Source organism: Pelecanus crispus, chromosome 20 (genome assembly GCF_030463565.1).
Source record: "Pelecanus crispus isolate bPelCri1 chromosome 20, bPelCri1.pri, whole genome shotgun sequence".
NCBI classification, from domain to species: Eukaryota; Metazoa; Chordata; class Aves; order Pelecaniformes; family Pelecanidae; genus Pelecanus; species Pelecanus crispus.
This window is the reverse complement of record NC_134662.1, coordinates 6,030,509-6,043,886: the sequence shown is the minus strand read 5'-3', so window position 1 is coordinate 6,043,886 and position 13,378 is coordinate 6,030,509. Positions and strand designations below refer to the sequence as shown.

Below are 13,378 nucleotides of genomic sequence, written 5' to 3'. Positions count from 1 at the left end.
AATGCTGGCAATCAGAGCAAAACACCTTGAAGAGTTTGCAGTTGATGAGTGGTCAAAGGATATAACCTGTTATATAGCAGTTCGGTTTGACTTACAATTTAACAACCCTCTGGTTTCTATGCCTACTCCATATTCCGCAAAACGTCATCTATGACCAACACTTTACACCGTCTCCCAGACGGACGCTTCGGAACCCTAGTGCCTTTTGTTTGATCTCTAAGTTGATCTCCTGTACAAATTTGCAAGTTCAAGTCTTGAACTTGCACTCCCACAGATCTGGTACGCTGCATCTGTGGTACACAGTACAGGCACATGGATACGTCTCCATGCCCCTTAACACAGGTCTGGGAAAAAGGCAGGAGTAAGGTGCTGCCACCAGAACAATTACTAAGGCCAGTTCCTAGCAGTCCTCTTTCCTGAGGTCATCTCAGGGCCACAAAGAACTCTGGATCAGGTGAATTATTTTCTTTGGTGTTCTCTTGTTTCAGAATTTTCTTTCAGCCACTCTTGTCACATCATACGATGGATGAAAATAGGTACTGTGAAAGGGGAAAAAACGAAGTGTCCCACAAAGACGAGAGCCAAAAGAAGGTTGCTGCTGCCCCAGAAGGGTTACCTTTGCCCTTACTCTACTTGCCCAGTATCCCGAGTTGTCTCAGAAGACCGAGCTACAAAGCGATCTGCGCTGTCCCAATACCGCTAACACAACTCTCCATAACCTCCAGAGGCTGTAGGTTGAGCATGGCTGGCTCAGTGGAAAGACCACTGATAAGGTGATCAAACAGTCAAGAAAATAAAGTTACCAAAGATAAATCAAATCCAGTTTCAGTTGTTTCACTCCAAGAACTGACTTCACATGCTTGCTCTTCAACTGCTTTTATGCATAGCCAGTTGAAACAAAGACAGCTGAAACCTGTTAAGTCGTCTGCATACTGTTAAGACATCTAAATTCTTTCATAACATCATCATAAAAACATAACTTCATAGAACAATAGAACCATAATAAAATTCACTTATGAGAACAAACACGATCAAACACTTTCACACACTTGAATTACCCATATTGTTTATAGCTCCTAATATGCTGATATGAATATTCTTATTTTATATCTTTCCGAGTGAACATGCTTCAACATAATGGCACGTGTAACCTGTCCTATTCCTTTTAATACCATTTCTGGCATTTATTATAACTAGCACGTATCTCTGTAGTAATCATGAAACTGGGGCTGTTAGAAGAGGAAGTTTATTAATTTCCAGGGAAATTCTGTTTACTGCCCTGATTACAGCTAGATTACTCTTGACAGATCAATATAGAAAAAAGTTTTAAAACTAGAATGCTTCCAATGAATTAGTTGAAAAATAATGTCAAAATAACAGATACGTTCATAGAACGTGGCCCTTTTTCCCTCAAGATAATATACTATGTCATACAAAAGAAAATACCTTTAAAGCCAGTCTCTCAAACGTCAGTTAGAATTTAAACACCACAGAGGCAGGATTTCTAGTATAATAAATTTTTGATATATTTTTACCAATAGAATAGAAGTAAGAACTATAGTATAGTATAATATAGTATAGTATACTAGAAGTATAGTATAATAGAACCAAGTACTATAGAAGTTCCACAACAAGAAGTTGTTGTTGTTGTCTTTCAAGTCCAGAGTTTATTTTACATATATATTTTGCACCACATTACTTCACTTGAAAACTTTTGGTAACAGGTTTTTTTTTTTTTTTGGTAACATTCATGTGCATGGATGTTTTCAGATGTTTCTGAACACGTTCATTTAATGAAACAGATGTTAATCGGGACTCCTACTGCTATTCAGAAGCTAAAGGGCAGTGCGCTCTCTCAATAAGACGCACAGCGAATCACGTATTACCCAAGGATCACGTAACTCCATTGAGACATAAATCTTCAGCCTCACAAATGAAAGTCCATTATGGAAAGGAAATCGATATATTTAAGCAATTTGAACTATCAATAGCAGTTGTTCTGAATCCCTGACTGGCCTAGCCACAGCGTCGGAAACAGTTTTAATTTCAAGGCATTAGGGGGTGGTGGGGTGGTGCTGCTGTTCTTTTGGTTTGAAGGAAGTGAACTGCCTATCTTCACTAGAGGATGGGGAAGAATAAACAGTGATCACGCTCTTCAGGTTTAAATTATTTGGGTGAGAAATTAATAAATTAAAAAAACCCAACTTATAAGAGCAACAACAATCTACCCAAGGCTCCCAAGCACTAACCCAGGGCTCCAAGCAGGCTCTCCCCGAGGCGTGCCACCCCGCCGTGCGGGCAGCTCCAGGCTCGGGTCCCCCGCTCCGGGCGGAATCCTCCCGCTCCGGGCGGCAGCGGGCTCCTCGTCCCGCCCGCCGGGGCTCCTCGTCCCGCCCGCCGGGGCCCCGCGCCCGTGGCTGCGCTCCTCACGCACCTCCCAGCCCTCCGCCGCGCTCACGGCTCCCCAGCCGCTACAGGCGGCACTGACCCCGCGGCGCAAAGCGCGGAGCGGGCCGGCGCGACCGCAGCCGGGGTCCCGAGCAGACAGCGAGCCCCGGCCCTCCCGCAGCCCGGCCCCGCAGCTCCGGCCGGGGAAGCGCTGGGCACGCCTGGCCGCTGCCCGGCCCCGGGGCCTCCGTGAGGGGCGGGCGCCCGCGCCCTTTCTGCCCCCAGAGAAGCGGCCGGCGCCTGCCCCGGGGGGCTCAGCCCCGGCCCCGCGGCGGGGCCCAGGCGGGGGCTGCTCGCCCCCCTCGGCCGCGCTCCCCGCCGCGCCCCGCCCCGCTGCCCCCGCGGGCCGAGCCAGCCCCGGCCGCGGGGAGAGGCAGGGCCTATGCCCCAGCGCCGGCCCGGCCCCGGGTGCGCCGCCGGCGGCAGGGGGCCCGCACCGGGGAGGGCCGCTCCCCCGGCCCCGATGGGCGCTCGGCCGCCGGCGCCGCAGGGCCGCGCCGCCCCTCAGCCGCCCCCGCCGCCCCGGCAGGCTCCGGCCGCCGGCGGGCCGGGCCGGTTACCTGCTGGCTGTGGGGGATGAGCGCCGCCATCTTCCTCCCACTGATTCGGGCAGCGGCCGGGGCGGGGGGGGCGGGGCGAGCGGCGGCGGGAGGCCGCCGGCAGCGCCTGGCACGGCGCGGCCCCGCTGGGCCTGGCCTGGGCGGGCGGGGGCCGGGGCCTGCGGGGCCGCGGCCGCCCGGGGGCTCGCCGGGCGGCTCGGGAGAGGCGCTGGAGCCGGGAGGAGAGGGGCTGCGGCTTATCTGTGCCCGGCAGCCGCGCCCCGCCCCGGGGAGCTGGGGCCGCGCCCGCCGCCCCGTCCTGCCGCAGCGCAGCCCCGGCTCCCCGCGGTCTCTGCTCCCGGCCGCGGCTCCCCGGCTGCCTCCAGCGGGGCTGGCCCCGAGCCGCCTCCGTTACGGACAGCGCGGGGCTAGGGAAGCCTGCCGCTGCCCCGGGCAGCATCCCTCCAGCTAACCCGACCGACCTTCAGCTGGGTGACCCGCCTCCAGCTTCCTCCTGGACAAACATCATACTCGGGTTACACTGAACCTTGTCAAAACAGACCACCAAATTAAGCTTCCTCTGCTCTATGATCAAATATTCAGCATCAAGCACGACAAAGTTAAATCCCCGACTGCAACGTGTAAGTACGGAACAGCTGCCTGAATGAAGCTAGATCATTGCGGCCATGTAAAAGCTAAATCAACAGGAATTTGTTAAGGAAAAAAAGGTAGAGGGCAGCTGTTGTTACAGGGTGTTCCAATGGCTTTCGAAGTTCCTCACCCCACAGCGTCATTGGAATTGTTTGGCAGAGGACAGCACTCAAACAGAAACGAAGGAATTTGACCTCCGTCGGGCCAGAAAGGGGCCGCGCCTCCCCTGCCCCATGGCCTTAGCGCACAAAACCCTGCTCAGCCCGTGCCGGGGTCGCCCGCGTAAATGCAGAACCAGCGGCTGTGGAAGTCCGGCTTCAGTTTTTGCTAGATGTATAGCATTAGTTCTTGGGGGGGGAAATGCAGCAGAGTAGAAGGACCTGAGAAGGGATGGAGGAAGTGACTGAACAAGTTACGAGAGTGAGTAACAAGACAGGTCAGACAGAAAAATAAGCACATCATTCATTGTTTCAAATTCCTACCACCACCACCCTATTAGACACACACACACACACACAAAATTTAAAGCCAGCTTCCAGGCACTGTATGCATTCATTTCAGATTTTTGAAGGGGAAAAAATTGTCTGAATACATTGAAATGTCTACGGAGAGCTCTGTGGATAGACAGACAACTGTCACTCAGGTCCCCCAGCGAGACGGAGAGCTAGAACGTTCCATCAGCAAACAAGCCGGGGCAGAGCGGCCTGGAGCAGCCGCGGCAGCTGCACAGCTGCAATAATCCGTGAAACTCTGGCAGGTGCACAATCACTACAGCAGCTTAGCAAAGCTTATCTCCTCCTTAGTTTGAAGTATGTTGTGAAACATGCTTCACGCGTTTGACATGCTGAACGCTTTAATGAAAAACCATAAAAAGCTTATTATACTTCCTCAACAAAAATGGGCATCAATTTACATTTAATATTAAACCATGAAAGCATAAAAGTTCCAAAACCTAGTGCTTTATTACAGGTGGTTTTAATACATTTTAGCAGTGTTAAGATACCTTAATAAAAAACCAAACCAAAACCTTTTCTATAGAGAATTTAACTATGTTATGGTATTTTTATTAAAATTAACTGAAACTGCTCACAAAAATTAATGCTGGATTTTTAAAAAAATCCTGGTTTAATACAACTCCATTGGTGCAGATTTCAACAAGCTGTTAAGAAAATATCAAAATCCTTAAGTGAAAAAATCCTTAAGTGATTTAAGCGAAAAAAAAGTGAACTTCTTTCAAGTAACAGTTAAAACTCTTCTTTCTCGATAGTGTTCCTCACTGCTCTATCCTATCCAGATTCTTTTTTTCTCTCTAGCTTTTTCTTAAACCGTTGCTCCAAGTATTTTTCTTCTGTAACCCATTCTCTCTCCTGCTCTTCCTTGGTCTGCTTTATGTTCATTTCCTTTTCAGGACCCTGGTATTAAGATTTCATTTTTATGCACCAGTAGGTCCTTGATCAGATTAGACAGATTTTCAAAATGTAGTAATAAAGAACCAAACCAGACATGAATTTCATGTTACCTTTGTTTCTCCCCATGTTTCATCTCCAAAGTCTTCTGCATAAACCTCATCATCTGTTATCAAGAAGTTGTCAAAAATTGTGCCAGCTCTCACCTTTGAAGGAAGAGGGGAAAAAACCTGAGGATGCCTCTTTGTTTTCTTAAGAGTTTTCATGTAATTTTTTTTTAATGTTATGTATCATATATTCAATATAGAGTAATCGTGTTAAGAACGCCGTAGATTTTTGCAGAATTGAGAGAGAGGACGATCTCAGAGGCACCCCAGAGGGCAGTTTTCTCCTCATTAATCTTTGGGTAAGTCAGGAGTAACTGAGCTGCTTGAAGCCTCAGCTACGCACCTCAAGTCAGATGGAATAAGTCATACTTTACAATACTTAACACAAATTAGTTTAGGCCCCTCACTTACCTGTGGATGATTTTGATCCAAGTAATAACTACAACAGAAGATCAGTGCGTCTTACAGATTTTTCAATTTTGTACATATATTTAAATAAGAGCAAGTTAAAGACATAGGTCCCTAAGGTCCCAAAGCAATAGACAATATTTATATGCAACGGGTAAACAGGTTGCTCTATACTCAGCGATAGAAAAGTTCTTTATTTTCCAGTAAAGGCATCTCACCTGCCAGATATCTAGTCCAATGACGCCAATATCGTCATAGCTGTAGATACTGAAGTCTGGCGAGTAATTTGGATTGTCAATCTGTGGGTGAGGCCAAACTCCTCTATAATTTGGATTATCAATCTGCCTTGGTTTCCATTCCCCCTAGGATAAACCATATGTTTGGAATACAGTCAAGCCAAGAAAAGTTGCTTAAAGTGTAATCCATAGCTAGGATTACGAAATTATTATACCCTATATAGAGGATTCTTGACCACAGGATAATGCCATTCTCCATTCACAGCGTCATCCCAATCTTCAGGTTTCTCAGCACTAGTGTCCATGATGTGTTCAGGTTCATCCCAATCCTTTAAAGAGAGGAAGATTAAGAAAGCAAAACTAGTGCATAGTTCAACTATATCAAATTCATTCAGCAAGAATGAAAAACCTCCAAAATGCAGAATAAGCAGCGCCAGTTACCTCAGGCTTGATGTCATTTGGATCATCAATTTGGATTCGATCATCCCAGTCAGTGGGTTTCCTTACTGTTGGATCATTAATTTTCCTCGGTGGCAAAAAATCAAAATCATCTTCTAAGTTGCCAGATGCAACCATTTCGTTATCAATTTTTACTTCGTAAGTCTGATCTGGCCTTATAATCAAAGTATATAGATGTGTATATCCATCAACCTGGGTTTTCAAGGAAGCAAGTAAAATTTTTTAAGAACCTTAGACGTAGCTCTTAGGAACTGCCTCGCACCAGAATTATAATACTAATTTCTAATGGATTTTTCATAAGCAGTAGTAAGAAAAAACAATTCCCAAAGTCTCCGAGATGGGGAAAATAATTTTTTTTTTAATATGTTTAAAAATATTTTTTAAATGTGTATTTACCTTGCATCTGATCGGTTTCTTGATTGGATGGGTTTTATTCTTGTAATTTAAAATAACATGGACTTTCTTTGTCTCAGATCCACAAATATCTGGCCCTACAAAGAGATTATATGCTTTGTATCCTTAACTTCTTTGCAAAAGAATACAGACTGTTTACTTTTTCTTTCTAATACTGCTAGACATCTCTCCCATTCCACGTATTTTGATGTATCCCATTCCATCTTTAATGGATGATGTGGCTTCTACTCAAAGTCTCTAAGTCTACCTTAGAACTAGACTGTGTGTAGTTTGGGGTTTAGCTCTGTAACAGAACTAAACCCAGAAAACAAAAATCCAGGCAAAATAAAAATTATCTATGGCACAATCTGAATAACTACATAATTATATTAGATACATAATGACAAATTTCACTTTGACATACAAACGCACAAATTCCACTAAGTCACTGGAAACTACATACAAGTATATAAGGGCAGATCATGGCCTACGGTATGTTGTTTCAGTTAAAGGTCTTAGAAAAAATAAATCCTGTGGAACAACTACTGTTATGCTAAGCTCACTCTAATCATTTTCAGTTATGTCCTTCAGATCAGCTCAGAATGTTTGCATAAGTATGTATTTTGTTAATACATATTTAGAGATTTCTCAAGCGTGGAAGAGCTAACTCCGTACAATCACAACATCCTTATTTTTTTAAGATAGCCTGCCTTTGTTTTTTCTACCATTTCCACACCAAACTTTGAAGAAATGCACCATAGCAGTGACAGTATTTTAGTAATGAAGAAATAACTATAAGCTCACCAAACATGATGTAATAATGCGAATCTCCACTTAGGTTCTTCTGATCCAAGTTTGAGGAAAAAATCTTAACATATCCCCCACCGCAATCTATCTTCTGCTCGTGTTTCACAGTATACTGAATGACCAGAGTCTTCCCTTTGTTAGTAAATGGCTTAAATCGTGAGGAGATAGCATAAAATTTAGAATTTTCAGTAGTCTGTAGACCTGTAAAGATATTAGAATAGTCAAACTTACATTTTTCTCCATTTGCAAAGAAAAAATAGTTCTACTGCCACGCACAGCAAATTCCCTGGAGATGGTTCCCATAGGGTATTTTTAATTAAACCCTTTATACTTTTAATACCTTTATCTTGCACGGGGTCTCCATAAAACTTCCCAGCTGTGAGTTTAAACTTCCCAAGGCCCGGCTTGCTCTCGGAATTCGTCCACCTCTTCTGCCAGCCGGCTGTCCCCCGCGGCCAGCACAGCACAAGAGCGCGGTCGTTACGCGGGGTCGTTAAGCGCGGCTCCCTCCCCACCAGCTCGCAGGCCGCGGCCGTTCCCACCCGCCGCCCCCCTGCCCTCACCCAACCTCCGTCCAGAAACTGCTCCCGGAAATGCACGGCGGGCCGGGCTGCGCCCCGCGCGGCCCCGAGGAGGAGGAGGAGCAGGAGCAGGCTCAGCGCCACGGCGGCCGGGGCTCCCCCTCCGCGCCCGCCCGCCGCCATGGCCGCCGCCGCCCTCACACGCGCCGGCCTCGCGCCTCCGACCGACGCCGTCCCTCAGCCTCGCACCTTCGGGACCCCGCCCTTTCCATGGCGGGTTCTGATTGGCTGCGCTTTCCTCTCTTATTGTGAAGCGGAATCGGATTGGCTTAGCGCCCCCGAGGGAGGAGCGTGGGGCCACGTGCCCTCGCGGCGAAATGCATGCTGGGGCCTGTAGTCGGCGCTCTCGCGGGCCGGCGGCAGTATGCCTTCTTGGGATTGGCTGGTTGCGCCCGGGCTCTGCGCGGAGCCAATGAGGGGGCGGGATGTTGGGGAGTCGCGGTCTCCGGGATACGGCCCGGCGCCGACCGCTCCGGCCCCGGCCTGGAGGAGCCGCCGCCGCCTCGGGGCGCTCCGTCCCGGATGGCCGCGATCGCTCGGACGCAGAGGGCGCCCGCGGGCCGAGGGCAGGTGAGGCGCCAGCGCTCGCCCCGGCCGCCGCCCTGCCTCAGCGCCAGCCGCGCTCGGCCTGTACCCGGGTCAGCCGCGGGCCCGGGGCCGGCGCGGGGAGGGCCCGCACCGGAGAGTGGGAGGAGGTGGCCCCGCACAGGCTGGGACGGGGGCAGGGCCGTGGGGAGCGGGAGTGTCTGGCCGGTGCGGGGAGCGGGGAGCTAAACCGGGCCGCCGGCTCTGAGGGCTCTTTGCATCCTCTGCTCGGCAGGGACGCGGCGATGCTCCCCGCAGGAGAACCATCGCAGCCGGGCGCAGCGTCCTCCCTCGCTCCTGTAGTGACCTCTCTGTGGCTGACACAGAGTTGGAGAAAACTGGAGGAGATCCGTTCTGCCGCAGCAGATTCCTAAAGGTGCGCAACGAGAACGTGCGTGGAAGGCAGTGGTGCCAGGCATCGGGAAGCGCCGTGCAGGCGGGGAGCGGACACGTAGCAAAGAGCGCTCCGGGCTGCGCTTCCCACACACGGTCGAGCTCAGCGCTGAGGAAAGTGGCACAACTAGAAAGCAAAATCATGACTCGAAAAAAGCAGATGGAATTGCAAAACACTGACTTGGGCCAGAAGCCTTTGGATGAAGAGTCCTTCTCGTCTGCTTCCAGTTGTGAACACAGTGCAAGGGGCAAGAAATACCTGAAGAATTATGCTGCTGCCAGTGGAAATACAACCCTCAGTAATGCCGGCTCTAAGGAAGAGGAAAGCACCCAAAGCCCTAAAAAGAATGTTACGGTTCAACAACAGCTTGGTTTGGATAGTGATGAAGAGGAAGTGAGAGAACTGATGGGGAGCTCTTCGGAGTTTTCCAGTGGAAATGAGAATCGGAGGGTTGTTGCAAGTGATTATAAATGGGGTAGAAAGGTAAATACAGAGTTTGCTGAATTATGTATTTTTATTTACACTTTTATTAAATTGTTTTAATTGGTAGGTCACTTTTTATTTAGGTAACACCAGAAACTAAATTTTAATTTTGCATTTGTGGCTTGCTCATGGTATGATTTAACTTCAATTCATGTTTTAAAATTACTGGGTTTTACCTATTACAATTTGTTTTCCTTTTTTAGTGATCTACACATAATAAATGAAGTAACACATAAATCTCTTTTTTATGTTCTTCAAAAGAGTAAGACTCCAGTTTCATCAGGAATGCCTCCTCCATCTCATAAGGAAATTCCACCGACAGAGGCATCTAAAACATCTTCTTTTCATAGCAAAGACTCAGAGAAAAATGGGTTTGGTAGAGTTAATTCACCATCTTCACCAGCCAGCAGAAACCTGTCCGTACGACATAATGCGGGATCTCAATCACTGTCTTCTTCCATGAAAGACAATACTGTGAGGATTACTCTGCCCAGAACAGGCAACACCAAGCAAAGCCAAATATCACTTGAAAGTGACAGAAGTGAAATAAAATCATTAGATGAATTGTTTTCAAAAGCAGCTGATGCAGAAGATTCAACCAGCAGCAGCTCAGATGGTAAGTGTTCTAAAACATTGTCTCAGTAGACTTGGCATGAGTTGTACTAATAATCTACTGCTGAATTTGCTAATAAACATGGGCAAATACTCACTTTGAAGGGATTCAGTAATGTGATTTGACATAAACCAAGGCTTTATCAAAGGAGTTATGTTGAGCTGCTTCTTTTTTCTAGTGTGATATATTTGTGATTTTCTTGGCTTTCGATTTAATGGGTTCAGTTTAATGATGTTTCCCTGGGTGACGTAATTGTGACGTCAAAATGATTACAACATTTCAAATAGTTTTCATACATCAGTGGGACAATGTACTACTGGGTCTGAGTGGGAAGAAGCGTAAACGAGGGGCATTAAGAATCTCTTGAACTTGGGTTAGCAGAGCCACGGACAGGCAAAGGGGGAAACTTCAGAAAGAGTTAACTGCTGCTAAGCTAAAGGTTTAGAGTGATTGACTGCTATTACTTTTTAGTATTACACTTTAAACTAGGCATGTAGTACGGATTTATTTTTCCCCACTTTTCTCGCTTAAGGGAAAGCGTACTGTAATTTTCATGCAAATTCTCATGACGATTTGTCATTCAGTTGCAGACTTCAGACTGAATATCCTGAGCCTTGATGATTTGGCACCAAATATCACCGGCGAGGGAGCAGAATTAAAGCAGAAAGTAAGTAGAAATTCCCTACTAGCACATATTTCCATTCTGCCTTTGTTTGGTGGAGGGTGGATATTCTAAAATAAATACTTCTAGTCTACTCATAGGTGATCTGAGGTGGGCACGTCTCACTAGCTGTAAGGGTTAGATCTGGATTTTACAGTCTACCAAAACCTGACTGAATTCTTTTTTTAGTGTCTGCATTTCCTTACTAAATGTAATGGCACAGCAGTTTGCCAGGTGACACAGAAAAGCGCCATTTTTATTTCCTAATAAAGTAGTAGCTCACTCTCACGATACACAGCAGAACAGATGAAGAATAATGGAGGCATATTCTAGGTTATATGTTGTTGATTATTCTAACATGCAGCCGTTTTGTTTTACAGGGGACAGATGTTCAAATTGCTCAAGAATCAAATAGAAATCCAAAAAAAGATACATTCCCGGTGGACAAGAACCAAGCTTCTCCTAAAATGACAAGTGCAGCAACTGGTGTGAATGATGCTTCTGAAAGGGCTAGTGAAAAAACGGTGACTGAAGTTGAAATCTCTGAGCATTTAAGTGCAGTTTCTGCAGATTTCCCTAGACACAAACAGGATTATCTTGATCATGATGAGAGAACTGTTAATTCAGAATATTCTGAAGACTTTGAAAGGTCTCTGTCTACAACAGACAGAGAATCTGCATCGAAAATGCCAGAGGAACATTCTGAGAGCTGCACGTATTCTGGAAAATGCCCATCTAAAGCATCGTCACCTTTCTTTAGCAGAGAGCGGCGTGACCAGGTACACAGAGTAACTGTCAAAGAAACCGCGGTTCAGACAGCGGATCCTCCATTCACCTATTGCTGGTCAAAGAGTAAGTTCATGAGGTATTGCCCTATTCAGGCAATTTTTACATTTTTATATTCTATATGCTAGCCTAGTTAGCCTTGACAGAGTTCTTTGTTTCAGTACTAGCTTCCCCTAGCTGACATTAAATTAAAACCTTTCTAAAGCCCAACACTTTAATCTGCTATCTGTAGAAAAGATTGGGATTGGACAACAGAATAAGAACTTGGAACTCTTTTGCTAAAAAAAAACCACCAAAAAACCCAACCCAACTGGAACTCTGGATGGACGAGCTAGTGTTAGCGACAGAGCTTGCAATAGCCTGAATAATATTCTCAAATGGAATGCAGCATTTTTATTGTATGTTTACTACTGTAAACAGTACTATTGTGTTGTTACTAAAGTGATCATCCGTTGTAGAGGGTTTTTTTGCAATTGTGTTTATGTCTTGGGAAAGCACTGGGGCCCCATTTACAAAAGACAGACATGACCTTTAAGTGTTTCAGAGGGGTAGCTCCTTTCATACCTCTCTTTACTTAAAGGAAAAAGTGGTAAGCACCACTTCTTGCCACACTCAAGGAGGAGAAAATAGAAACTCAGCTGTGCTTGAAGACAGTAGCTGCCTTCAAGTACACAAGCCTTTATTTTTTCTCTGTCTAGGGTTAGAAAAGATGCCTTCCGCAATGGCACATATTGGAACATAAGAGTAAAGAAACTGTGGAGGTCATAGAACTATTTTAGCATTTTTTTTTTGGCTGACAGAATTCCCTGTTAGGCTCTACAGCGGTTCTACAGCAACTCATGTCCCAAGAGACTGCTGAAGCTAAACTGCTCTGCCCTCCAAACCCAGTAACTCTAATTTATCCTGCATGCAGCAACCACCTCTGCAGCACTTGACCCACCTGTAGGAAACAGCTACATTGATCCAGTACCTATTGCCAGTCACGTCATCAGCATGGATACAGTAGAAGGTACTGAAAAACATATTTCTTACTGTTCTGTTTTACCGTATTTTACACATCTAACCCCTGCTTGGATTGTTTAGCCCATACTGTCTGACTGTAACCTGTCACTAAAGTATATACTCTCCATTTCTTGCAGCCTTGACAGTGTACAGCCCGTCGGTTCTTGTTTTAAACGCCATGCTGAAGCAGCACTTGATGTTGACTCAGCAGTTTGTAGAGAACATTCACCACCTTCACTTGTCCCTTGTGGAGTCATTAGAGAGTGAGAAGTTCCACTACCATACCCTGGAAGAGGCTAAAGAGGTATTTATGATAGACTAGACAGCAGCCTAGCTAGAGTAAGTGTATATTCCTTTCTAGTATTTGCAGCAAACAGATTTTCTTTGCGTGTTATTCATTAATCAGCTAAAGCTCATATTATTATTGAATAAATTACTTCATAGAAGAATACTACTCTAACGCTTGTGCCCGTATTAATAACAAGTCAGGAGTTTATACAGTAAAAAAAGACTGCAGTCTGGCTGAGGCCATAGTTTTGAAAGAAGCAGCTTTCTGCTGTCTTCAAACAAGCAAGGCTCTTCCTAATGCTGCAACAGAAGTATCCCTTTCTGTTGCTAGTATAGAGAAGTGCAGGTATCTTGACATGAAGATTTATTAAATACTAGAACATCTTTATCTACATAAAGGAAATTTGTATATTAACTTTTTTTTGCAGTACATCAAGAATCACAAATCCCCACCTCTAACAATTGAGCAAGCACGTGAAGAAATTCGGAAAGCACAGCAGGAAAAACTGGTTTGACTCTTTGAATTTTAGG

General features: G+C 46.0%; 3 protein-coding genes across 9 annotated transcripts in view; 1 reads left to right on the top strand and 2 right to left on the bottom strand.

The window, feature by feature from the left end:
- The window catches only part of EPS15L1 (epidermal growth factor receptor pathway substrate 15 like 1), a 44,393-nt gene extending 41,332 nt beyond the window's left edge, over positions 1–3,061 (bottom strand). For all 7 annotated transcript variants that reach the window (XM_075723801.1, XM_075723802.1, XM_075723804.1 and 4 more), the window contains exon 1: positions 3,009–3,061. In XM_075723801.1, the coding sequence (XP_075579916.1) occupies positions 3,009–3,038 (30 nt within the window). In that variant the 5' untranslated portion in view covers positions 3,039–3,061. The remainder of the gene's footprint in view (positions 1–3,008) is intronic.
- Positions 3,062–4,874: 1,813 nt separating this feature from the next.
- On the bottom strand, positions 4,875–8,158 carry CALR3 (calreticulin 3). The gene is given in 9 exon segments (XM_075723864.1): positions 4,875–5,050; positions 5,158–5,250; positions 5,778–5,921; positions 6,011–6,124; positions 6,237–6,446; positions 6,651–6,745; positions 7,452–7,655; positions 7,795–7,896; positions 8,023–8,158. Coding segments are annotated over 9 exon segments (1,266 nt in total). The 3' UTR covers positions 4,875–4,882.
- Positions 8,159–8,557: 399 nt separating this feature from the next.
- Positions 8,558–13,364, top strand: C20H19orf44 (chromosome 20 C19orf44 homolog). Its single transcript, XM_075723887.1, has 8 exons — positions 8,558–8,605; positions 8,856–9,497; positions 9,759–10,113; positions 10,701–10,777; positions 11,152–11,623; positions 12,471–12,566; positions 12,697–12,863; positions 13,276–13,364. The coding sequence occupies exons 1-8, from the start codon at positions 8,558–8,560 to the stop codon at positions 13,360–13,362; spliced, it is 1,944 nt and encodes a 647-aa protein (XP_075580002.1). The 3' UTR covers positions 13,363–13,364.
- The last annotated feature ends 14 nt before the right edge of the window (positions 13,365–13,378 follow it).